This window comes from Myxocyprinus asiaticus, chromosome 21, assembly GCF_019703515.2.
Source record: "Myxocyprinus asiaticus isolate MX2 ecotype Aquarium Trade chromosome 21, UBuf_Myxa_2, whole genome shotgun sequence".
Classification (NCBI taxonomy): domain Eukaryota; kingdom Metazoa; phylum Chordata; class Actinopteri; order Cypriniformes; family Catostomidae; genus Myxocyprinus; species Myxocyprinus asiaticus.
In genome coordinates, this window is record NC_059364.1 from 4,511,160 (window position 1) to 4,537,244 (window position 26,085).

The 26,085-nt window shown below is 38.2% G+C and overlaps 1 protein-coding gene across 1 annotated transcript in view; it reads right to left on the reverse strand.

Annotated features, from left to right (window-relative positions):
• The window catches only part of mertka (c-mer proto-oncogene tyrosine kinase a), a 52,250-nt gene that overhangs the window by 14,573 nt on the left and 11,592 nt on the right, over window positions 1–26,085 (reverse strand). The window contains exons 3-8 of the mRNA XM_051647836.1: window positions 25,798–25,898; window positions 25,493–25,663; window positions 6,572–6,658; window positions 6,299–6,414; window positions 5,941–6,124; window positions 4,422–4,567 (exon numbers count right to left, since the gene is read on the reverse strand). Coding sequence (XP_051503796.1) covers window positions 4,422–4,567; window positions 5,941–6,124; window positions 6,299–6,414; window positions 6,572–6,658; window positions 25,493–25,663; window positions 25,798–25,898 — 805 coding nt within the window. The remainder of the gene's footprint in view (window positions 1–4,421; window positions 4,568–5,940; window positions 6,125–6,298; window positions 6,415–6,571; window positions 6,659–25,492; window positions 25,664–25,797; window positions 25,899–26,085) is intronic.

Consider the following 26,085-nt stretch of genomic DNA (forward strand, 5'->3'; position numbering starts at 1 on the left):
TTTCGCATTTCCGGTTTGGGAAATACATTAGAATTTGGGAGAAAAGGGGGCTTAAATGAAAATGATTTCACAATGTAACATATTACTGGTCTTGAAGATAGCCTTAATTTTTTCTTTAAATTTATAAGCAAAAAAGTTATTTTTTATTTTGGGTTGACATGGACATGTCCTTGACCAGTTTCATGAGATTCACACTATTGGCCTTAAGTTGTTATGATAAGAAAGTGTTTTCTAAGAACCCAAATATAAATGTAGAACAAGATAATCTGCCATTCATGAACAGCTCTTGGCAATGCCAGTTACTTAATAAACTAAACTGGTCATGGTTTTGAGTAAGTGCAACAGGTGTCGGGACTGAGCCCGTTGGGATTACACTCATTTCCAGTTACTGTTGTTTTCACAAAGGTCACAGTATGACATGTAGGTCAGTCACGGCTGTAGAATACAGCAGATTGTTAATCGTAGCCATTGATGCGTCGTCAAATTCCTGGTCATTCAGCAGTGAGTCACGGCAGACAAACACATAAAATGATTTGTGTGCACACTGTCGGTTTCCTGCTACTAGGACAGAAACAGGAAGTACACCATTGTGCTCGCAGACAACTACCATACTGTGTTACAAAGACACTTCCACATGATTGGTCACTAGACATTGACAAACACCACACAGGGCATTCAGATGAGACACACAGTGGTATAGGTTTGAACATTAGTAGGCTTTTTTTATTGTTATTATTTCAATAATAGCTTTGCCACTTATTCTAGTATACTTATATGAGTGATTGACAAATAAGGTTGTCTGAGATAATAAAAATTAGAAATCTTTTAAAAATCAAGTTTTAAACATGTGCATCAAATTTGTTGATTAGGGTTAGGTCAGGGTTAGGTTAATCTACAAATAAAATGATTTAAGGTATTAAAATACTTTCCTTGCACCTTAATCACACATGTGTAACTTAATCATTCATTTTAAAAAATAATAATAATTTCAAAGTAAAATATATATTTTTATATATTTTACGAATACCAAGAAGTTTCTTAGTGTTACTCCATTTGACGTGAATTTGGAAACAAAATTATTTCCTGCTTATTTTAAGAAATAATAATAAAAGATTTCAAACCACTCATGCCAACATTTATTTTTTCAAGAATTTCAGAACGTTTTTTTTTCTGTCTCCGGACAGTTAAACCACTAAATATACTAACTAAATATATAAATAACTTTGGACTCATAAATTGAAAATGTTTATCGTAGTAGAGGTGTATCAAAGCAATAGCTTTGTGTCAGCTGCAACAAAAACATCCAGTGAGTGGCAGTTCTGTGGACGGAAACACCTTGTTGATGAGAGAGATCAACAGAGAATGGCCAGACTGGTTTGATCTGACAAAGTCTACGGTAACTCAGATAACCGCTCTGTACAATTATAGTGAGAAGAATAACATCTCAGAATGCTACTCTGAGATGCGGGTTGGTGCTGTTTTGGCGGCATGAGGGGGACCTACACAATATTAGGCTGGTGGTTTTAATGTTGTGACTGATTGGTGTAGATCCGGACCAAAAAAATAAATTAAAATGAGGGTCACATCACTGACCGACATAAATAATTTTTGACCACAACCAAACTTGTTAATTCTCTACCCCTCATAATGCAAACAAATAAGTGAAACTTTAACTATAAACTATAACTATAATATGTAAGGGATAATGAACAGAATCGCAAAATAAAACCAGACAGGGTGATCAGAACCCTGACATGTAGCCGAAATGATTTAAACACAAAATACTTGATTAACACTGGCAAATCTGAAGATTTGCTGAGCTCACTGAACAGTGCATAATTTCAAGCTGATCCGCAATACAAAGACATCCTAAACATAATAAATATGTCATTTGCTTGAGGGCCGAACTCAAACTTCCTCAGGCTGGCACGCTAAAGGACCCATCAATTATCTCAGACTGGGAAATATAAGCTCTTTCATCTGTATTTACAAGCTCTTTAGAGACAACGTAGTGAAGAACAGATGTTTCATTTTTAATGGCTACAGCAACTTTTCATCACTTCAGGCCACTTTCACCAGCTGCGAATGCAGATTTGTTAAAGACAGCAATAAACATAAATGGTTACACACAGTATATCTACATATATTAGAACAACTATAACGTTTATTTAGGGGATTTTGCTCCTGTTAAGAACCACAAAGTTTGATCATAAATGACAGAACTTCTTTGCCATCAAGTGGAAGAATAGCTTTGACAACATGAAACACAAAGTAATTTGAGAATTAAATAATGGGAATATTTCTGCGAAATAAGTCAAAAACTAGATAACCCTTACTTTACATTGATGAGCAGCGTTACATGTTATACTCCATGTAAATCTCAAATTCTTCTATCTTTTTAATTCAGGCAGGTTTTGATGGTCGCACAATAACAGAGAAACTACATTAAATATTTGTACTTTTAAAAAAAAAGTATATAAGTATAAACTGGTGGCCAAAAGTTTGGAATAATGTACAGATTTAGCTCTTGTGGAAAGAAATTGGTACTTTTATTCACAAAAGTGGCATTCAGCTGATCACAATGTATAGTCAGGACATTAATAACATGAAAAATTACTATTACAATTTGAAAAAAATGTTCAGACCTTCTTAAACTACTTCAAAGAGTTCTCATCAAAAAATCCTCCACGTGCAGCAATGACAGCTTTGCAGATCGTTGGTATTCTAGCTGTCAGTTTGTGCAGATACTCAGGTGACATTTCACTCCACACTTCCTGTAGCACTTGCCATAGATGTGACTGTCTCGGGCACTTCTCACGCACCTTACAGTCTAGCTGATCCCACAAAAGCTCAATGGGGTTAAGATCCATAACACTCTTTTCCAATTATCTGTTGTCCAATGTCTGTGTTTCTTTGCCCACTCTAACCTTTTCTTTTTGTTTTTCTGTTTCAAAAGTGGCTTTTTCTTTGCAATTCTTCCCATAAGGCCTGCACCCCTGAGTCTTCTCTTTACTGTTGTACATGAAACTGGTGTTGAGCGGGTAGAATTCAATGAAGCTGTCAGCTGAGGACATGTGAGGCATCTATTTCTCAAACTAGAGACTCTGATGTACTTATCCTCTTGTTTAGTTGTACATCTGGTCTTCCACATCTCTTTCTGTCCTTGTTAGAGCCAGTTGTCCTTTGACTTTGAAGACTGTAGTGTACACCTTTGTATGAAATCTTCAGTTTTTTGGCAATTTCAAGCATTGTATGGCATTCATTCCTCAAAACAATGATTGATTAATGAGTTTCTAGAGAAAGCTGTTTCTTTTTTGCCATTTTTGACCTAATATTGACCTTAAGACATGCCAGTCTATTGCATACTGTGGCAACTCAAAAACAAACACAAAGACAATGATAAGCTTCATTTAACAAACCAAATAGCTTTCAGCAGTGTTTGATATAATGGCAAGTGATTTTCTAGTACCAAATTAGCAATTTAGCACGATTACTCAAGGATAAGGTGTTGGTGGGGGGCCTGGGTAGCTCAGCGAGTATTGACACTGACTACCACCCCTGGAGTCGCGAGTTCGAATCCAGGGTGTGCTGAGTGACTCCAGCTAGGTCTCCTAAGCAACCAAATTGGCCCGGTTGCTAGGGAGGGTAGAGTCAAATGGGGTAACCTCCTCGTGGTCGCGATTAGGGTTCTCGCTCTCAATGGGGTGTGTGGTAAGTTGTGCGTGGATCGCGGAGAGTAGCATGAGCCTCCACATGCTGTGAGTCTCCGCGGTGTCATGCACAGCGAACCACGTGATAAGATGTGCGGATTGATGGTCTCAGAAGCAGAGGCAACTGAGACTTGTCCTCTGCCACCCGGATTGAGGTGAGTAACCGCGCCACCAGTAGGACCAACTAAGTAGTGGAAGTTGGGCATTCCAAATTGGGAGAAAAGGGGATAAAATAAAAAAATAAAAAAAATAAAAATAAAAAGGATAAGGTGTTGGAGTGATGGTTGCTGGAAATGGGGCCTGTCTAGATTTGATCAAAAATGACTTTTTTCAAATAGTGATGGTGTTGTTTTTTACATCAGTAATGTGCTGACTATACTTTGTGATCAGTTGAATGCCACTTTGGTGAATTAAACTACCAATTTCCTTCCTAAACAGCTAAATCTGTACATTTTTCCAAACTTTTGGCCGTCAGTGTACTATATTATATATAGTATATGCTCAAATTAATTTTAATCTATAAATCTTTGTTGTTTTGATGTAAGATGATTTGCTTGTTTCTAAATAAAAACAGAGGCTTGTGAGAGAAAATACAGAATGTGAAGCATTAGGATAAACGTAAGCATAAGCATAAGCATTTCTCATTAATTCCCAGATGAGTTCATAATTTAGTTAGATCACAAAATATGATCCGCAAACTCGACTACTAACCTTGTTTGTCTGTGTCCCATGTTTGATAGTGACATCATATCCTTGCAAGATTCCGTTCAGCTTGTCAGGGGGCGGAGCTTCCCAGCGGATCATCAACATAGTATTGTTGACATGAACTGTCAGATTTTGGGGGGCCTCAGATGGGACTGAAATAAATTTAGGAAAGGTAATTAAGAAAATTGTTTCATTTTATTCATTTAAAACACTACCAAATAAAAATTGTGGAACCAATGTCAGATTCTGTTCCATTAGGAGCCTTGTATGACATAAGACACATTGTTTATCAGCTACTGAAAATATCCTTAACAGATTTTTCAAGAATACAGAGGAAATCCTTTATGGACACACCCCACGGCTAAAGCCTTTTCTAAATACCAGGTCACTCCTATTCCCATTTGGCTTTTGGAAAACTCTTGGATATGAAAGACATAATTAAATACTACAGGAATCCCCCAACTAGATTACATCTTTGCTAATTGTATTTACATACTGTTGGCTCTTTTAGACTACTAAGAGTTTGACCAACCGATAGTGGATTTTGATGATACCAAAGGTGGTGGGAAGGCCGATAACCGATTAATCGGCCGATAGATTTTAAAATTGATTTATAGTATGTTACATTTTTTTATTATTCGTTCCTTGGCATGGACAGAGACTACAAGAGTACAAACTAAATAAAATCCCACATACAGTTCAATCAAAATCCCAATACTATCCAGACAAAATAAAGATGAGGTGCATAACGCAGGACCTTGAACTATAACACATGGGGACTTTTATTTTGAAATGACAGGAGACTTCGTTTTTTATAGCCTATATGTGTTTATATAAATACACTATATATACACACTGTATATATATTTCACCAGGTTTAATGACGAATATGGTTTATTATTATTTACAAGATATGAAGTTGGAGATACGATACGCATTTTTCTTTGCATGCATTCGCTTCAATTTAGAATGCTTGATTGTCTAATCAAATTAACAAAATATGCATTGAAGTGAGGATAAAAATATGGATGAATATTGTCAATGATGACAGATTTAGATATAGCAAATCCCCATGAGATGTCAGTGATTGTTTTTATTAACTTCTAGGGGCCGCTGTAATACTGTAGAACCAAGCCGTTCTAACTGTACAATCCTCCAGCGCCGGCCACAGAGGAACAAGCAGGAATAATAATAATAATTTTTAAAAAACTATCAGAAAATATCTGCATAGTTTTTTGCAGATAACCGATAGTTTAAAAAAAAGCTATCGGCACTGATTAATCTGTGAAACTGATATATCGGTCTACCTCTAATACTTCTTACTGTTCCTGCAATAAATAGCATGTACACTTTGCACAAATTTTCTGTGTACATGGATGAATGCACGAATACCCGTATGACCCACTACATTTGCCCATATGCAGAATACAACCAAGGATACTGCATAGAAAACTTTATCCTGGCTGTAATTACAGCCATGATCTTTGAATAGTTTGTCTTGAAAGAGTTTTGTGTTGTCACTCACCTCCCCCTGTGGTGTTGCTCTGGATCCAGGCGCTGGGTGGTGATGAGCCGATCTCATTGGTGCAGGAGACACACATGTCGTACCAAGTCATGGCTCTGAGGTTGCTGATTTCATACTGGAAAGGAGGTACTGATGTCTTGCGAACAATAGTGGGGTGGGCCGACTCTCGACCAAGCTCTCGTACCTTGAAGTAACAGAGGACTTACATTTTTTATCATTCATTGCACCAGTGCCTTAAGGATAAAATAGCTAGTGAGTGTACATAATTTTAAACATATTTATTAAAAGTACTGTTTATATCTTTTGGTGTAAAACTTTTTAATATGGAACAAATGCTTTACGTTCTTGTGACTTTTACCGTGATTAAGCAGGTGCTCAGAGGAGAGAAGCCATCATGTCCTGGTGTCCAGCTCAAGACGAGTTTGTTCGCCTCACGTTTAACTACAGTGACCTCAGACACTTTCTCAGGAAGCTCTGAAAAAACATTAATAAAGGAAGTGAATCTATATGTTTTTTTTTTTACAAGCATGAGAAAAATATTCACTCTCAGATTCAACACCCTTTTGGTAACTCTTGGTTGTGGAATTGGTTAATTTAGGTGCCACTGTATTGCATGTTGACATTGCTTTACCTTTGATATTGATGTGAGCCTCTCTGGATACCGTGAGGCCTTTTTCATTGTGAGCTTCACAGCTGTACAGGGTGGGTTCATTAACACCTGCAGAGAAGAGACAATGTTTCTATGTTAAATATTTTCTAAAGTACTTCTGTTTGTACGAGAGGCTGAATGTGTCAACTTCTGGCTCAACCGATTTCAGGAGTTTGTGGCGGTACTATCTGTCCTAACAATGGAAAGCCATATGAACAAATCCTTAAACCTATAGTATTAAACTTTGCTCCTAGAACACCCAATCAATTACACAGCAACACCCTTTCTTCTAAATTAATTTTGTGGTAATCAACATTATGCCACTAATGCTGTCGATTGAGCTTAACTTGTATTGAACCTGGAATATTCCTTTAATTAACTTGACATTCTAAAATGTCATATAAAATTCTTATCTGACTTTATGAACAAAAACATTATTTTAATAAACACTTATTTTGCCAAAAGAAAGAAGCTGCAATTCATGGAGGAAGACTTTATTATAATTAAGCACGTTACATTTATTTAAAAAAAAAAAATAATGTAAAAGCTTTTCCATTTTTTTGCATGCTAAAAAGTGCCACAGCGCTGTCATTGAGTCTCTATCTCTTCCAGAATTAGCACAATGGTGCAAAACAATTATTATGCACATAATGCAATGTTTTTGACAAAATGCTGCAGTTCTAATTCTGTTTTTGTTGAAAAACATGATAGAAGACATGTATGAAAGATATTTACTGTATGTTTAATTCTCTTGTTGTAATCTGAATGTGAAGATTTAAATGCAACAAATACTAAAACGTTCACAGCTGTTTGAGAGTGAGACCCTAAAATACAGAACAATCTGCGTTCCATAAGGATTTAATCAGGAAAGGAATTATTTTACTTAACAATGGGAGAATTATGCATTATATGGGATGATTCCTTATTATACGGGATGGTTGGCAACCCTAGTAACCATCCGAAACACCCTAGCACTGTTGCACCAAGTTTTGAATGTACAACCACCCCTCAAATTTTCCCATTCGGTGCTACAAGTGACCCAGAAAATACACTTCGCCTTTAAAATCAAAATAACAGCGATCTGAGTCTCCACGTCTGTGAAATGTCATCGACTGCATAGCAAGTGCAACAAAATTCTCAATCGTGCTGTCCGAACACATGCAGGGATGCGTAACCTTCACTGCCAGAGTGTCACACAGTAAGAGTCTTTCAGTGCCACTCCACCACAACACTCCAGTCCCACACGGACACAAGCCCAAACATAATATCCCTTTTGTGCCTGGGCATCTCTGCCCTTTCATTGCCCATGCGCAAAACAACGCTGTCACAAAGGACACACTGCTTCCCCAAATAGAGCTGATAGGAAGCTGCTTGTTTGGTTGTTTACATGTCTCTCAGAATCAAACGTGTCTATCTCTGACTGTCAGTGGAAGACATTGTGCCACTGTTTTCAAAAGCCACAGTGATGGAACCATGCTAATGGAAAAAATTCTAATTTCAACTAATAATAAAGTTTGTAGACACCCACTTTGATGAAGGCTTGATGCCTTGTCTGAAAGTTTAAACTAGTTTTAATAGTTAAAGTTTATACAAACATTACAGTACCAGCTAGCTAGATAAACCATCAGATGTAGCTAGGCATTGCTAGCATGTTATTAGACATTGCAAGTATGTTTTAGCATACAGACATTGCTAGCATGTTGCTAGGCATTGCTAGCATTTTTTAGCATATTGCTTGGCAATGCTAGTATGCATGTAGACAGGCACTGATAGCATGATGTTAGGCACTGCAAGCATGTTTTAGCATGTAGACAGGCATTAACAGCATGATGTTAAGCACTGCAAGCATGTTTTAGCATGTAGATAGGCATTGATAGCATGATGTTAAGCACTGCAAGCATGTTTTAGCATGTTGACAGGCATTGATAGCATGATGTTAGGCACTGCAAGCGTGTTTTAGCATGTAGATAGGCATTGATAGCATGATGTTAGGCACTGCATGTTTTAGCATGTAGATCGGCATTGATAGCATGATGTTAAGCACTGCAAGCATGTTTTAACATGTAGATCGGCATTGATAGCATGATGTTAGGCACTGCACGCATGTTTTAGCATGTAGATAGGCATTGATAGCATGATGTTAGGCACTGCAAGCATGTTTTAGCATGTAGACAGGCATTGATAGCATGATGTAAGGCACTGCAAGCATGATTTAACATGTAGATAGGCATTGATAACATGATGTTTGGCACTGCATGTTTTAGAATGTAGATAGGCATTGATAGCATGATGTTAGGCACTGCAAGCATGTTTTAGCATGTAGATCGGCATTGATAGCATGATGTTAGGCACTGCAAGCATGTTTTAGCATGTAGATCGGCATTGATAGCATGATGTTAGGCACTGCAATTATGTTTTAGCATGTAGATAGGCATTGATAGCATGATGTTAGGCACTGCAAGCATGTTTTAGCATGTAGATCGGCATTGATAGCATGATGTTAAGCACTGCAAGCATGTTTTAGCATGTAGATAGGCATTGATAGCATGATGTTAAGCACTGCAAGCATGTTTTAGCATGCAGATAGGCATTGATAGCATGATGTTAGGCACTGCAAGCATGTTTTAGCATGTAGATAGGCATTGATAGCATGATGTTAGGCACTGCAAGCATGTTTTAGCATGTAGACAGGAACTGTTAACATGTTTTAGCATGTAGATTGGCACTGCTAACATGTTTTAGCAAGTAGCTACACATTGCTAACATGTTTTAACATGTAACTAAGCATTGTTTGCATGTTTTAACATGTAAATCTTATTAAATATTACCTAGTTTGCTGAAACCATCTTAGCGCATAGGGTATTTTGTCGGTCAATCCCTCAAGACGACAAAAAACAGCTAGCTAACAGTTGTTAGCCGCCTCCTGTTCTTGGCTTGAGGGGATTCAACTAAATTCGATTTTTACATTTTACAAAGAAAATGCGAAAGGCGCTTGACCATTCAAGGACAGCAAAAAGTCAGCGCCATAATACTAGATTTGTTTTGGGTAGTTGACAGAACCTAGCTATGTGGTTACTAAGGTGTCCTGGGTGGTTGCTATCTGGCTTAAGTCAAAATAGTCCACTCAATGTTTCTATACATACAGTTGGTCCCTAGATATGGCTCAGTCTATGGGATTTTTCACCCGTTTGTCATCCACGAGGTGACAATCGTAAGCCTGATCACTTCGAAAAGAAATGGCACAATTTTTTATTAAAGTTTATTATTACTTAGCTGTTAGATGTTCGTTCAAATGAGCATGAAGTGATGCCTTAGAATGCACCACTAAAAATAACTTCAGATGAGGTCTACTCTTCTATATTTTTCAACCTAAACTATATTTTAAATACTGTAAACCACTCCTTAGAAGCTAATTAGAACTTGATGCTAGCCAGCTGGCAAGTCAGCAAGGGATTTCTGAAAGACTTCCTGTTTGAGATATTGGCTTTGACAAAGGCTTTTTCCAGCCATCACTAAAAGCACAGATTCAATGAGGAAGATTTTCAGAGCGAGTATAAATTTAGTATGCAAATCTAGGAGTTAAAAAATGACCCACAGCACAAAAGACTCAATCGAAGTCTCTCCAAATAACATAATTTGTGATCATGAGATCCATTTCATAAAACAAATTGAAAGGCCAACTAATTAAAAAAACTGACATTGGGCTGCACAGATTGTAAGGCTGTACATGTGACAGGAAGTACGCTGCATTTCTGATGGGCTATAATTACTAGGTTTGGAAGACAGCCATTCTAGCTCAGATGCATACTGATCCAACAGAATAGTGATCGCTTAGGATATGGCCTACTACAACAAAAACAAAAAGTATCAAAAAGTACTATGGTATTACCATATTTACATACCATGGTAATTCCGTGGAAGTACCTTAAAGTACCATGTGAATACCATTGTATCTGAATGTGTTATAAAACAAAGTGCCATGATATTACCATCTGATACATAACTGTACAATAGTACCACTACATTATTGGAAGGGAACTGACCTACTGTATATATTAAAGTTGGTTATTTCAATGCAATTTTACTTATTTAAAAAAAAAATTATAATAAAAATTTAAATAGGCCTATCACAGAAACTTGGGAGTGTCCCCTTTTGACAGTTAACAACTAACCACAATACCTTAGCAACCACATAGCAACATACTTAAAACCACTGAGAACACCTTAGCAACCATATAGCAACGTGCTAATCACTCAGCACGTTGCTATGCGGTTGCTAGGGTGTTCTGAGTGATTAGCACGTTGCTATGTGGTTGCTAGGGTGTTGTAATCACTCAGAACACCCTAGCAACCACATAGCAACGTGCTAATAAATCAGAACAACCTAGCAACCACATAGCAACGTGCTAATCATTCAGAACACCCTAGCAACCATATAGCAATGTGCTTAAAACCACTGAGAACACCTTAGCAACCATATAGCAACATGCTAATCACTCAGAACACCTTAGAAACCACATAGCAACATGCTAGTCACTCAGAACACCCTAGCAACCACATAATAATGTGCTAGCCACTCAAAACATCTTAGCAACCATATAGCAACATGCTAAAACCATTCAGAACACCCAAGCAACCACATAGGAACATGCTAACCACTCAGAACACCCTAGCTACCACATAGCAATGTGCTAAAAACCACTCAGAACACCTTAGCAACCACATATTAACATGCTCACCACTCAGAACACCTTAGAAACCACATATTAACATGCTACAAATCACTGAGAACACCTTAGCGACCACATAGCAACATGCTAAAACCATTCAGAACACCCAAGCAACCACATAGTAACATGCTAACCACTCAGAACACCCTAGCAACCACATAGCAATGTGCTAATAAATCAGAACACACTAGTAACCACATAGCAATGTGCTAATCACTCAAAACACCCTAGCCACCACATAGCAACGTGATCGCCACTCAGAACACCTTAGCAACCACAAACCAACATGCTAAACCCCCCTCAGAACACCTTAGAAACCAAACAGCAATGTGCTTACCACTCAGAACACCCTAACAACCACAAAGCAACATGCTAAAAAAATACTCAGACCACCTTAGCAACCACACAGCAATGTGCTCAAAACCACTCAGAACACCTTAGCAACCACATATTAACATGCTCACCACTCAGAACACCTTAGCAACCCCATAGTAACATGCTACAAATCACTGAGAACATCTTAGCGACCACATAGCAACATGCTAAAAACCACTCAGACCACCTTAGCAACCACATAGAACTGTGCTAAAAACCCTTCCGAACACCTTAGCAACCACATAGCAATGCCTTGGAGACCACCCAAGCCTAGTGGCGGTGAGTTTTGCACCACTCACATTAAATCTAGTTGATGCTCTGAATGATAAAGCACTTTCACAGTGGCTGACACTTTATTCTGCTGTTTCCATCGTCAGCATTTAAGAGCACATTTTGAAACCTTGGATGTAATTATTGTTTAGTCCTCACATGGAAACTGTCATCGCCAGCACAAGCAAGTTCCCTCTGAATGGAAACACACATCACAGCATCCAGAGAGAAAGAGAGACAGAGAGTGTTTGTGTGTGTGTACATTACGTAATCTAACCACTGTGCAAGAACAGACAGTGAGCTCCGAGATAAACAGGGAAAATGAGGTTTCTGTGTTCACATTGAGCCCATGTACGTGCACAACAATACGCTGATATTTCCCAAAAATCAGCTTAATCAAAAAAATCAGACAAAGCAAGAAAACTGTGTTTACATGAGATTCGAAATAAATGGGCTGTTCTCTTCTTTTGATATCAAACCGTGAAGATGCATGCATACAAATCTTCCACTGGATAAGTCACTAAGAACACTTAAGGTGTTTACACGCAACGCGAAATCGATGTAATGGGCAAAAATCTACCCATGTCAACCGGTTTATTCTTAAACCGTTCATGACCTTACACCGATAAAGGAGCATTAGAAACAGCACCTTAAAAGAAGTGGGCCACAGCATGGTTTATTGTCATTCTCATTGTGATACTTTGGGATGCATAAGAATCTTTCTGTCTAATAATTTCTCAGAAGTGAAACAAGCATTCATCGAACATAAAGAAATAAGCATATCTGATACCTGAAGAAATTAACATTTTCTTCATTTTGAAAGATCCCGATATAGATACTTAAAAGCCCAAGATTGATCTTTTACTTTTACTTTAAAGTTTATTTCAGTTTTGGTTGTGTTAGTTATTATATCTATAAAATAAATAGCAATTGAACTGCACTGTTTGGGCCCTGTTGTTATTTGTTTTTAATTAATATTTTTGTAATGTGCCAAGTTAGAAGTTTCCCTGTATTATTTACAGCATTAGCATTTATTATTATTATTTGTAAGCAAAATGGACATTATAACTAAAATATACCCAAATGAATCAGAATCAAATCATAACTGTATCAAATCAAACAAGAGCTTGTGAATCGGAATGGAATCAAATCTGAAAAATTGTATCAACACCCAGCCGTGGTGGGTAAATTTAAATGTAAAATGTAATTATTTTTATTTATATGTATTACATCATATGCACCATTATAACAATACATAAACAATATTTACAGATATACTGTATATTTTCCTAAAACTTGAGAATTTTTATTGTGAATGCCAAGCAGTCAACATTTGAGTGATGATGCAAATGAATAGTTGAATCAGAATTTTAATTTGATTCTCCATCTAAAAATGAATTTTTGATCTGATAATTATTTATTGCAATTATAAATTTACTGTAATGTTCCTCAACTGTATGCCACTTAGGATAAAAGCACACTTAAATACAAATGTTTAATGAACTTAATAAAATAAAATAAACATTTTCAACTAATTTATTTAAATGGATTAGATCTAGTCTTGTAAGAATTTAAATTCATTTCGTCACATCAACTTAATAAAAAATTAGTCAAATTAGACATCATTTTTATTTATTTATTTTTCCCCAATTTGGAACGGCCAATTCCCAATGCGCTCTAAGTCCTCGTGGTGGCGTAGTGACTCGCCTCAATCCGGGTGGTGGAGGACGAAACTCAGTTGCCTCCGTGTCTGAGACCGTCAATCCACGCATCTTATCATGTGGCTTGTTGAGCGCGTTACCGCGTGTGGAGGCTTCACGCTATTCTCCACGGCATCCACGCACAACTCACCATGCGCCCCACCGAGAGCGAGAACCACATTATAGCGACCACGAGGAGGTTACCCCATGTGACTCTACCCTCCCTAGCAACCGAGCCAATTTGGTTGCTTAGGAGACCTGGCTGGAGTCACTCAGCACGGCCTGGATTCAAACTTGTGACTCCAGGGGTGGTAGTCAGCGTCTTTACTTGCTGAGCTACCCAGGCCCCACAAAGACATCATTTTAATTACGTTAAGGCAACTTAATTTTTTACCACTTCCTGATTTTTGCCAAGCATTTGCTGTGGTAATTGTAAACTATCTATCAGCTTGTAGTCTCAGCAATACGAGATAACATCTTTTGTTACATCAGCTCAGTGTGAGTAACTAAATTGAACAAGGAGCAAAAATCTATTTTTGAGCGCATCTGCTAAATGACAAAATGTAAAAAAAATATTTTTTCTCCCATATTTGTGACAAACACTTGTTCATGTCATTATTGCAGTATCATATATGAAATGAACCAGTCTGTGATGAAAATGCACCTGTCAAAAAAACGTGAAAACACATTGTGACTGTGTTCCTCATATTTTAGGAATATGTATATGAGGACTATCCCACGTGGAGTTTTGGAGAAAGAAAGAAAAACTTGAGTCATCCTTGATAAACTTGATATAAGTCTAATAAATTATTCAAAAATACATTACAAATGCAATTCACACAAAACAGTTACTTGAAGGTAACCTGAGTCTTCTCTTTACTGTTGTACATGAAACTGGTGTTGAGCGGGTAGAATTCAATGAAGCTGTCAGCTGAGGACATGTGAGGCATCTATTTCTCAAACTAGAGACTCTGATGTACTTATCCTCTTGTTTAGTTGTACATCTGGTCTTCCACATCTCTTTCTGTCCTTGTTAGAGCCAGTTGTCCTTTGTCTTTGAAGACTGATTGTCTTTGTGTTTGTTTTTGAGTTGCCACAGTATGCAATAGACTGGCATGTCTTAAGGTCAATATTAGGTCAAAAATGGCAAAAAAGAAACAGCTTTCTCTAGAAACTCAGTCAATCATTGTTTTGAAGAATGAAGGCTATACAATGCTTGAAACTGCCAAAAAACTGAAGATTTCATACAAAGGTGTTCACTGTGTAATGCGCAGAGTGTAGTGTCCGAAAAAGCACTATATAAATGCAATATTCATTCATTCATATATTATATACATATAAGACATCTTTAAGTAATTTGGTTCTTTAGAAAACAATCCTTGTGCTAGTGCCACAAAGAACAGGAGGCTTCACTCATATAATGCATAAGAATGTTTTACTTTCAAAAATAACACATATAGCTAACTCAAGAACATATACAGCCAAAATGGTTCTTATTATGAAGACTGTTCTTTGGGGAACCTAAGGTGCTACAAAGACATTTTAAGAAGCCTTTAATTTGAGCAGTGTGGTCTCCAACATACTACAGTAAAGTCTGCTTGCTCTTTTCAAGCCTCTCTGTAGGGAAGACTGGCCCTTTGAATGAGGCTTTTGTGTGTGCACCAGTAATATCACCCCTCCCCTCTCTCTCTCCCACTCTGATAAACGTTAAACTTACAAATTCCTGCTTTCTCAATAACTCAGGTTTACGCCTGCTGCCAAGAAACCGATTACCATACCTTGGAGATTAACCTAAAAATTATGAGACCTAAAATCTTGGAATTTCACCTGTAGTGAGCATACTAGATTTGTAAAATTTTCGAAGAAAATAAGACTGGCTCAAAACTCTGGGTGCTCAGGGTGTTAAAAAAAAAAAAATAAAAAATAAAAAAAAGAGTAGAAATAGCCAAAAGATCCCATCCCAAGTGTCTACACATGATTTTCCGGTCTCTAGATATGTCTCAGGTTCCACCTTCAACGTAAGTCTATGGGATTTATTCACCGACTTTATCATCTGCCATGTGAAAATCATAATATCACTTAGAAAAGTAATAACACACCACTCCTGACCCTAATACTTTGTTTCAATCAGCAACCAAGTAAGAGCAACAATAATAGTGATGCTTGCCTTTGTAAACACTTCTAATGATTTTGATACATCGATTTTATCCCATTATCTTAACAGTAAAAACGCAAAGTGACTTTGTATGTATTTTCTCCATAGCTCAAAGTCCATTTCTAAATACAAGCTATGACATGGCTGATTAGGTCTCTAAATCCATAGAATTACATGCACAGAACTCTGCAAAAAAAAAAAAAAAAAAAAAAAAAAAAAAAAAAGAGAATGTTTCTTGATTAAATATTTTGGATAATATGAAAATTTTTAAATATTGTACATTTTGGGGCCTGGGTAGCTCAGTGGTAAAATACGCTGGCTACCACCCCTGGAGTTCGCTAGCTCACTAGTTCGAATCCCAGGGTGTGCTGAGTGACTCCAGCCAGGTCTCCTAAGCAACCAAATTGGCCCAGTTGCTAGGGAGGGTAGAGTCACATGGGGTAACCTCCTCGTGGTCACTATAATGTGGTTCGTTCTCGGTGGGGCACGTGGCGAGTTGGGCGCAGATGCCGCGGTGGATGGTGTGAAGCCTCCACACACACTATGTCTCCGTGGCAACGCGCTCAACAAGCCACGTGATAAGATGTGCAGGTTGATGGTCGCAGACGCAGAGGCAACTGGGATTCATCCTCCGCCACCCAGATTGAGGCAAATCACTACGCCACCACAAGGACTTAAAAGCGCAAAGGTTGGTTTGTTTCAGTTTAATAATTTTTTTTATGAAGAATTTTATAAAAAACTTTCTATGGACAAAATAAATGGGAAAAATACTTCCGGAACCAAGACGGCTGACAAAATGGGCAGACACTGTTACGCTCTATCAGGATATCCTGATTCACTAGAGGAACAGTTCATCAAGTTTTATTTTTTGTTTTGCAAAGTATAGGGTATTTTGTGTCAACAGGAGCTTGGGAAAGTCCAACCTTGGTAAACCAGGCCAACAATTCCCAATTCCTAATTTTCTAACCAATAATCATGTGCATTTCAGCAAATTAACTGGTGTCTTTTGCACATCACAACACAAACACATCGGGGGGGGGGGGGGGGGGAATGGACGCCATGCAAAGAGCAGACATGTGAGCGACGAGCTCTGCGCACTTTGCTGAATTTTCGATTATTCTCATGTTATAATCTGATGAAATTTGTTACACCCAGTTACACATTTGTCCTTTGTTGCAAAACATGGCAAAGAAGTCAAAATCCTCGGGCTCTGGAGATATTAAAAGACACTTACTTGTTCAGGATGAAAGCCCTGAGAGGCCTACAGACCGGGGACTTGATTTGGATGGCGCGGCGAGAGAGGAGATCCAGCGTCAGTTGTCCAACATGTCGATGATGTTGACGAAGATTCTCGCTGACTTGGAGGATCTCGCTGTAATACGTCGATCGATCACGGCGATGGAAATAAAATTCCCTGAGTTAGGTACAAGAGTGTCTGATGTTGAAAAACGAATCGATTTTCTGGAATCTTCAGAGAGGGAATTATCCGCTAATCCGCCCGTGACCAAAGTTGATTTGGAACATCTTCTTGAAAAGCTCGAAGATCTCGAGAATAGAAACCACAGGAATAATGTTCGAATTGTTGGAATTCCTGAGCATGAAGAGGGCAGAGATATGGTGAAATTCCTGGACGAGCTCTTCCCGAGTCTGCTTGACATAACAGGCCACAAGCTGGAAATCGAGCGAGCCCCAGCTCACAGATCTGCTGAGGGAGACAGGCCCCGATCGATTCTGGCCAGATTTCTGAGATCATCCGATAAAGATCTTGTGTTGCGCCAGGCAAGGAGCAAAGGGAAGCTTTCTTGGAAGAACCATAATGTTTTCTTGTTCCCAGACTTTGCGAGTTCGACAAGAGAGAAACGCGATCGGTTCAAGGAATGTAAGAAACTCTTACATCAGAAAAAGATCTCGTTTGCTCTGATGTTTCCTGCCAAACTGAGAATAGAAACGAAAAACGGTCGCAAAGTATTCACATGTCCAAATCTGGCAATGTCTTTTATAGAATCAATGACTGAGTAAACCGTTGGATGTTTCTCATGTGAGTGGGCCCGACTCGCTGTACCTAACTCTTGAAGAAGCTGGGTGAAATTTTGGGTTTTTTGCATTGGCTCCGCCGTGCGGCTGGAGCATGTTTTGTGAATAACACTTTTCCTTAAATAAACATTTGCATTGAAGTTCCCGGCCAGTTTGAGAGTGGACACTACGGATGACCGCAAAATATTTACACGCTCACTCAAAGGATGTCTTTTATAAAGCTGACGGATTATGTAAGTCATGGTATATACTTTTATGCAGCCTCCGAGTGAATTGACTCGACCATCCGGGGATCCGGGATGCCGGTTTTGTTTCTTTTTGTGTTGGCTCCGCCTAGCGGCTGGAGCATGTTCTATTGAATAACCTTCCTTTGGAACAGCTGTGGATTAATCTGTTCGTTCTTCATGCTTATTCCTCCTGCTGGCTGGAGTTTGTTTTGAGTTTTTTTTTTGTTTTGTTTTTTTGTATGGGACATTTGAATGATTACGTCATTCGCTGAACTCATAACAGCCGGCTCACTGAACATTCGTTTGTCTGTCCGAGGAATCTGAACGGATTTATATCAGCTGGAATTTGTTTTGTGGAAGATCACACCTTTGAGACAGTTCTGTGAATGAATCTACACATTTTTTGTGTTCATTCTTCCTATTAACTGGGTTTATTTCACAAAGTATTTTCTGTTATGTAATTTTGCCTCAAATTTGTGAGGCAAAATTGAGCAATCCGATGGCAAAGTTGTCGTGGGGACTCGTGGGTGTTCATGGACCTTTTGAGTTTAGAGGGATTGTCGCCGGTTGGCGCTTTCGTGCGCAGGGTTAATGTGCATGTTTTTCTTTTTTCTATTTGTTTTGTTCCAGGGAATGTTCGGGGGTTGATTGTTTCAGTAATGGGGAATGTGGTCTTCATAATTTTGTTTTTCACACACAATTATTTAGTTTTATTATATCAATATGTCAAATGTTAATATGAATAAGTTGTCTCTCTCCACATGGAATGTGAATGGGTTGGGGCACCCCATAAAAAGAAGGAAGGTTATTACTTTTCTTAAACGTAAGAAATATGATATAGTGTTTCTTCAAAAAACACATCTTTCCCCGCAGGAAGCTGAAAAATTTGGGAAGATATGGGGTGGACATGTTTTCTTTAGTGTTGGCTCAAGTAAGAGCAAGGGAGTCATTATATTGATAAATAAACATTTACAATTCAAATTTCTCAAACAGATTAAAGATAAATTAGGAAGAGTAATTATTGTTTTAGCTGAAATTCAAGGGCAAAGTCTGATTTTGTCTAATATTTACGCACCTACCGTTGATGATAAAGGCTTTTTTATAGATCTTGAAGGGATGTTGCAAACCGCTGGCACCCCTCATGATATAATATTGGGAGGAGACTTTAATCTTTTGATGGATTCAGTCCTTGATCATAGTGAAGCTAAAGTGTGTAAGCCCCCTAGAGCAACACTGACGCTTCATAGGATGTGTAAAAATCTTGGTCTTTCGGATATTTGGAGACTTTTGAACCCATCCGGTAGGGACTATAAATTTTTTTCATCAGTCCATAAGATTTATTCTAGAATAGATTTTTTTTTTATATCCAAATCCCTCAATTCATCTGTTGTTGATTGCTCAATTGGAAACATCTTAGTCTCAGATCATGCCCTGGTGAGTTTAGAGGTGATGCCACATATAGAGAAAAAGACATCATATAGTTGGCGCCTTAATGTATCCCTTTTACAAAATCCTGATTTCCAACAAATGTTAAAGACTGAAATCAGAGTTTATATGGAGACTAACTGGTCCTCAGTATCCTCTGTGGGCGTGGCTTGGGAGGCACTTATGGCAGTTCTTAGGGGCCGGATCATACAGTATGCCTCATTCATCAAAAAATCCAAAGCACGAGAACTTGTGGAGTTGGAAGGAAATATTAAAAGTGCCGAGGCAGAGCTGAAGCGCCGCATGTCAGCTGATGGCCTCAGAGAATTGACCCGATTGAAATGTAGATATAATACTATTTTGTCGTGGAAAGTGGAGTTTTGGTTATTCAGGGCAAGACAGTCATACTTTGAGTCGGTTGACAAAGCAGAGAGAGTCTTTTTCTACCATTCCCTCAGTGAAATCTGCTGGTGGTGAAATATTTACCTCAGCCATTGATATTAATAATGCTTTTAAAGAATTCTATATTAATCTTTATAGTTCCACGCCTTCGCCTACTGATGAAGAGATTAGAAACTTCGTGGAACCATTAGAACTCCCTAAACTGACGACTGAGCAAAAAAATTCTTGATTCTGAGATAACCTTGGAGGAGCTTAATGAGGTAATTAAGTCCTTACCTACTGGCAAGACTCCGGGGCCAGATGGTTTTGCCGCAGAATTTTTTAGATCCTATGCTACAGAACTGGCCCCACTTTTGTTAGAAGTTTATACTGAATCATTAAAGAAGGGAAAACTTCCTCCAACCATGACACAAGCCCGGATCAGTCTGATTCTTAAAAAGGACAAAGATCCAAGCGAGTGTAAAAATTACCGTCCAATCTCCCTGATCCAACTAGATGTAAAAATATTGTAAAATTTTGGCTAACCGATTAAGTAAGGTTATGACATCTCTTATACATAGAGATCAGGTGGGATTTATTCGGGGCCGTAGCTCTTCTGATAACATCAGGCGTCTCATCAATATCATGTGGTCAGTGGCGAATGAACAATCTCTGGTCGCTGCCATCTCACTTGACGCCAAAAAGGCGTTTGATATGGTAGAATGGGATTATCTTTTTAAGATTTTGGAAATGTATGGGTTCGGGAGTACATTTATTGGTTGGATTAAGTTACTTTATAAACACCCTGTAGCAGCGGTACAAACAAATGGATTAATTTCAGATTATTTTACTCTGGATAGGGGCACTCGACAGGGTTGCCCTCTTTCCCCGTTATTGTTCTGTCTTGCCCTGGAACCATTAGCAGCTGCGATAAGAAAGGAGGATGATTTTCCAGGGGTGACAGCGGGAGGTGCGGCGCATAAGCTTCTGCTTTACGCAGATGATATTTTATTATTTGTCTCTGAACCTACTAGATCTATGCCTTGCCTCCACAGAATTATTAATTCCTTTTCTAAATTCTCAGGATACAAAGTCAATTGGTCTAAATCCGAAGCTTTGGCACTGACAGCGTACTGCCCAGAAACGGCTTTCCAGCCGGGCGCCTTCCAGTGGCCCAAACAGGGCATTAAGTATTTGGGGATTTTATTCCCAGCAAATTTGTCTGATTTAGTTAGAGTTAATTTTGACCTTTTAATAAAAAAGTTTGAGCGATGTCAGCAGGTGGGGTTCATTACATTTATCGATGAATGGGAAGGTTAATGTTATTAAAATGAATTGTATTCCAAAATTCAACTACCTGCTTCAGTCTCTCCCTGTAGATGTCCCCCTCTCTTATTTCAAGCAATTTGATAGCATAGTGAAGTCCTTTATTTGGAATGGTAAGCGCCCCAGGTTAAATTTCAATAAGTTACATAGGCCAATTGACAGAGGAGGGCTAGGCCTACCCAAGATTTTGTTTTATTATTATGCGTTCGGTCTTAGACATTTGGCTCATTGGTCGCTTCACCTGAGAGGGCCCCTCCCTGGTTTTGTATTGAAAAGGAAGTTCTTGCCCCTATCACTGCATAGCCTTTCGATCAAACTAGCCGGAGAGGTTAATTCGCATCCCGTTATTTTGCATTTGCACTCGATATGGACAAAAGTGTCTAGAGTGTTTAATTCTGATATTTATTTAAATGTTGCCTCGAGCATATGGCAGAACCCTAAACTATGTATTAATACAAGTCCCCTTTTTGTTGGTCAGATTGGATTGTGAGGGGGGTTAATGCACTTGGTGACCTATATGAGGGTGGAGTATTGAGATCTTTTGAAAATTTGGTTCAACATTTTGGCATTCCCAGATCTCAGTTTTATAAGTATTTACAGCTTCGCCACCTTCTCTGCACTATTTTTGGGAGTGGCACGCACCCCTCTAAAGCGGCAGGTGCTTTGGGAGTGATGATTGCTGCATTTGGAAAAGGCCATGAAGCATCAGTGTATTACTCCCTACTAACTCAGAGTCTGGGGGATGGAGCCTTGACTTCTCTCAAGAGAGTATGGGAAAAAGATTTGAATTTGGTATTGGAGGATGGAGTGTGGACTAAGATTCTTAAAAATGTCAAGTCTGTATCTAGAGATGCAAGGGTTCGCCTTATGCAATTTAAGATTTTACATAGATTTTATTGGACCCCCTCTAGATTATATAGGCTTGGTCTTAAAGACACACCCACTTGCTGGCGATGCCAGTCAGAAGTTGGAGACACTACCCATGTCTTTTGGGGGTGTGTTAAGATCCAGGAGTTTTGGTTGAGGGTTCAGAGGTATTTGTGCGACGTTTTGAACACTCAGGTTTTGCTTTGTCCCAGACTCTGTATTTTGGGTGATAGAGCGGTCATGCATTTAGGGGACAATCATATAAAAAACTGGGTTATGACCAGTCTCATGATCGGCAGGCAAGTAATTTTAAGGGGTTGGAAGTCAAATGGAGCACCCTCTTTTTCGGAGTGGTGTGTGGAAATGGGGAGGGTAGCTGCATTTGAAGAGGTGGTAAGTAGAAGGCTGGGGTTGAGGGACTTATTTGCTAAAAAATGGGGCAAATATTTAGTTTTTTGGGGGGAATCTCAGGGAGGGGATGTGGAGAGTGTAGTTTAATCATGTATGTTTATTATTTTATTTATTTGTGTATGTGTGTGTGTATATATATATATATATATATATATATATATATATATATATATTTTTTTTTTTTAATTTGTTTTATTTTATGTAAGTGTATGTATGTGTATCTGTGTATGTATGTATATGTATGTGTGTGTGTATATATGTGTATATGTGTATGTGTATATGTGTGTATATATATATTTATTTTATTTTTTTGGATTGTGTGTGTGTTATGTGGGACCACAGGGGTGTTCGTTAGGGGTCAGGGTGGGATTGTATTAGTAGAGTTTAAATGTAAAATGTTGATTCATTATATATGTGTTGAGTTTTTTTACCGTCATATGCTCATGAATCAATAAAAATGTTAATTACAACAACACAAACACATCAACACTGTAGGGCTGCAACTAACGATTATTTTAATAATCAATTTATCTAACGATTATTAGAACGATTATTCAACTATTCTGTGATTATTGCAATGAGTAATCATTAGCTCTTAACCGGCTATTCAGTGTGTGCCTCGAACAGTTGTATTAAACGTGCTTAACAACAAATAGGACAAAATCATCTTTTAAAAATACCTAAAAATGACATTCACTGAATTACAAGGGAAAAAAATACTTGGATTTTTATTGTTTATTTCAGTAAAGAAATTCACTGCAAAAAATCCTATTGTTATCAAGTGTTTTTGTCTTGTTTTCCATTTAAAATTGTCTAAAAATCCTTCAAACAAGATACATTTACTTGAGAAGCAACATATGAGATATTTAGGCTTGCTTTAAGAGAAATCTTTAATATAAGTGTATTTTGTATACAAGTGTATTTCACTTTGTTATACTTCTGCAAGTGCAGACAAAATATACTCATTCAAGATCTGTTCTCTAAAAACAAGTCTAAATATCTTATATGCTGCTTCTCATATGAATGCATCATTTTTTAAAGGATTTTTAGATATTTTAAAATATTAAATATTATATTCAACATTCTCTGATAACAATTTTATCTTCTGCAGTATAGCTCCTAAAGTAAATGTACTTAAGGAGTTTTAGATATTTAGATTGGAAAACAAACCAAAAAAGACCAATCAAAAACCATTTGTTTTGCACTGTATAATTGGGCCAAGCCAAGACTACACCCTTTCACCTTTTTGTTCACTTGATTTCGATCCATCTTTAACTCACAATAAACTAATTCTCTCTTCTTAATAGAGCTGCGTATCGCCGATTTTCTTCACGATAAGATGCATACCGTAACAGATATTTTATGATTCACCATGTTGCGAGCCATCACGTTATAATCTAGCTGCAGCACGCACACAAGAGTGATGAGCGTCTCCGCGTGGGAGAGTGTATCAGCCGGGAGAAGTTTGAAACTCATCTCGTACTGTTTTTCACGTGACTCATAAGCAGCTCTGACCACACAGAGAAATGCCAGTTTCAGGGTGCTTATTTATACAACTCGCTTCCTTATTGTGACGAAGAGGGCATGACCAGGCCGTAAGGATGGATGCCTGATGCAGAATGCACACATTCATCGGCTGCACGCATCTCTCTCTCTCTCCCTTACTGCCGTCTCCGGCACCTCTTTATCCCTCTCCAGGCTGATTAGAGTCATTCAGCACCAGGCGTCCATCCTTACGGCCCGGCCACGCCCTCCTCGTCACACTTATTATTTGAACTTTAATAATGGATGCATTGAAGATACGGTACGGCTCCGCTTTGTTTCACATCACGATGGCACTGCTTCTGTATTTACTTACTTTGTATTTTTGTATTATAATTCCCTCATACTCTGCAATCTACATCACCTGAATCTGATTGGAAAGTTTGTAGTGCGTCTGGAATGTGAGCTGTTCTTTCTTCCTCTCCTCAATCGAGCTGAAGTGGTGCTCTCCCGCATCATCATTAGAGTATCAAATGATCTCATGTTGCATTAAATGAGATCAAACAACCATTCGATTAAATTTTTATTGCGACAATGTCGACTAATCGTTTCAGCCCTACAACACTGTATACAGTAACAAGATTTGATACTGAAAAAGATTTGAAAATAACGTTTTTAAGCTTTTAAAATAAATAAGCCTGTGTTCTTTTTGTGGACCTATATGAATTGACTTACATATTGATATATCAGCTGTTTTTTTGTTTTTTTATTACATTCAGAATTAGTTTCCAGCAGTCCTCTTGAGCTCTCGCAGCAGCCGTGGTGTTTCTTCTTGCTGTGTAAACGTTTTTCATTTCTTCATAATTGTACAGTGATTTCCTGTGCTGTGTAAATCGAGTATTTTAATTCTTTTTGATTTCTTGTGCAGTCTGAATGCGTTTTCATTTTTCATATTTTTAAAACAATCTCTTGTTGTGCTGTTCAAATGTATTTCAATTGTTCATGATTTTACGATGATCGGCCTTCAGCGGAGAGGTAAATCCCGCTGACTTTCACGAGAAGTGAATCTCTCTCCGTGTTTCACATGATTGGCTGTTCGCTGCAAACGTCACTCATTCATTTGCACGTGCGTGTGAACTAATCTTAATCTCAGGATCAAAGCCCGAGTTGACAGAGAAGGCTGATGAGCAGCATCATGGTCCCAGTTAAGCCTGATTGGATTAGTTTGGTTTTGTCAACTCGAAACCGATCATGCAACCCTTAGTTTGTTCAACTAGCTTGATGGTATAGACCTCTGGTCATGTTAAATTGTTAAATTCAGAAGATTTTTTTCTTGAGAATGCTGGATTTCACTTCACAATAGCTTTTCCAAGGCCAAAGTCTCAATACCAAGGCCTACTGATATTCTGCTATACTGACAACAAGATCCTTGATATTCCTTGATAAGGAATCTCGATCTACAGTTTAAAAATCCCCAGAAATAGTGTTGACGACCATAATAAGAGACCACAAGTTCTCACCTTCAATGGTGATCGTGCTGGATGACTCATTGCGTTCTTGAAATCTCTTGCCTTTGTGAAGCCACTTGATGGTTACAGGATTTGGAGGACCAACAGCCTCACAGGTCAATGTGAAAGGAGTGTTCCTTGTGATGTTCACATCACTTGGCTGGATAGTGAAGGTCGGTAGGCCTGGAATAGAGCAAAATATGACAAAACATCAACATTTAGCTAAATCTTCCTGTCTAAAATGTTGCAAGACTAAGAATAAGCATCTGTTTGGATGGTATTCTTGCATGCAAACATCAAAGTGAAGGTCTACTCACCCTCTACCTCTAAAATGATGGGATTTGACTCAATGATCTTGTTGCTGACACTAAGCCGGCAGTGATACTCGCCAGCATCTGTTCTCTGGACATTGCTTATGCTGAAAAGTAAAAAATAAAAATCAGAAACATTTTAGTCACTTATTACAAAAAACTAAACATTTTCAGCTAAGACAAAGTTTGGAGTCCAGTGACTTATCCCATGAAACTTTAACTATCTTAAAGACTAGTGGCTGACCAGTTCTCAATGCTTTTCAATGGTCAATACCAATGTAAGGTGGTTGTGAA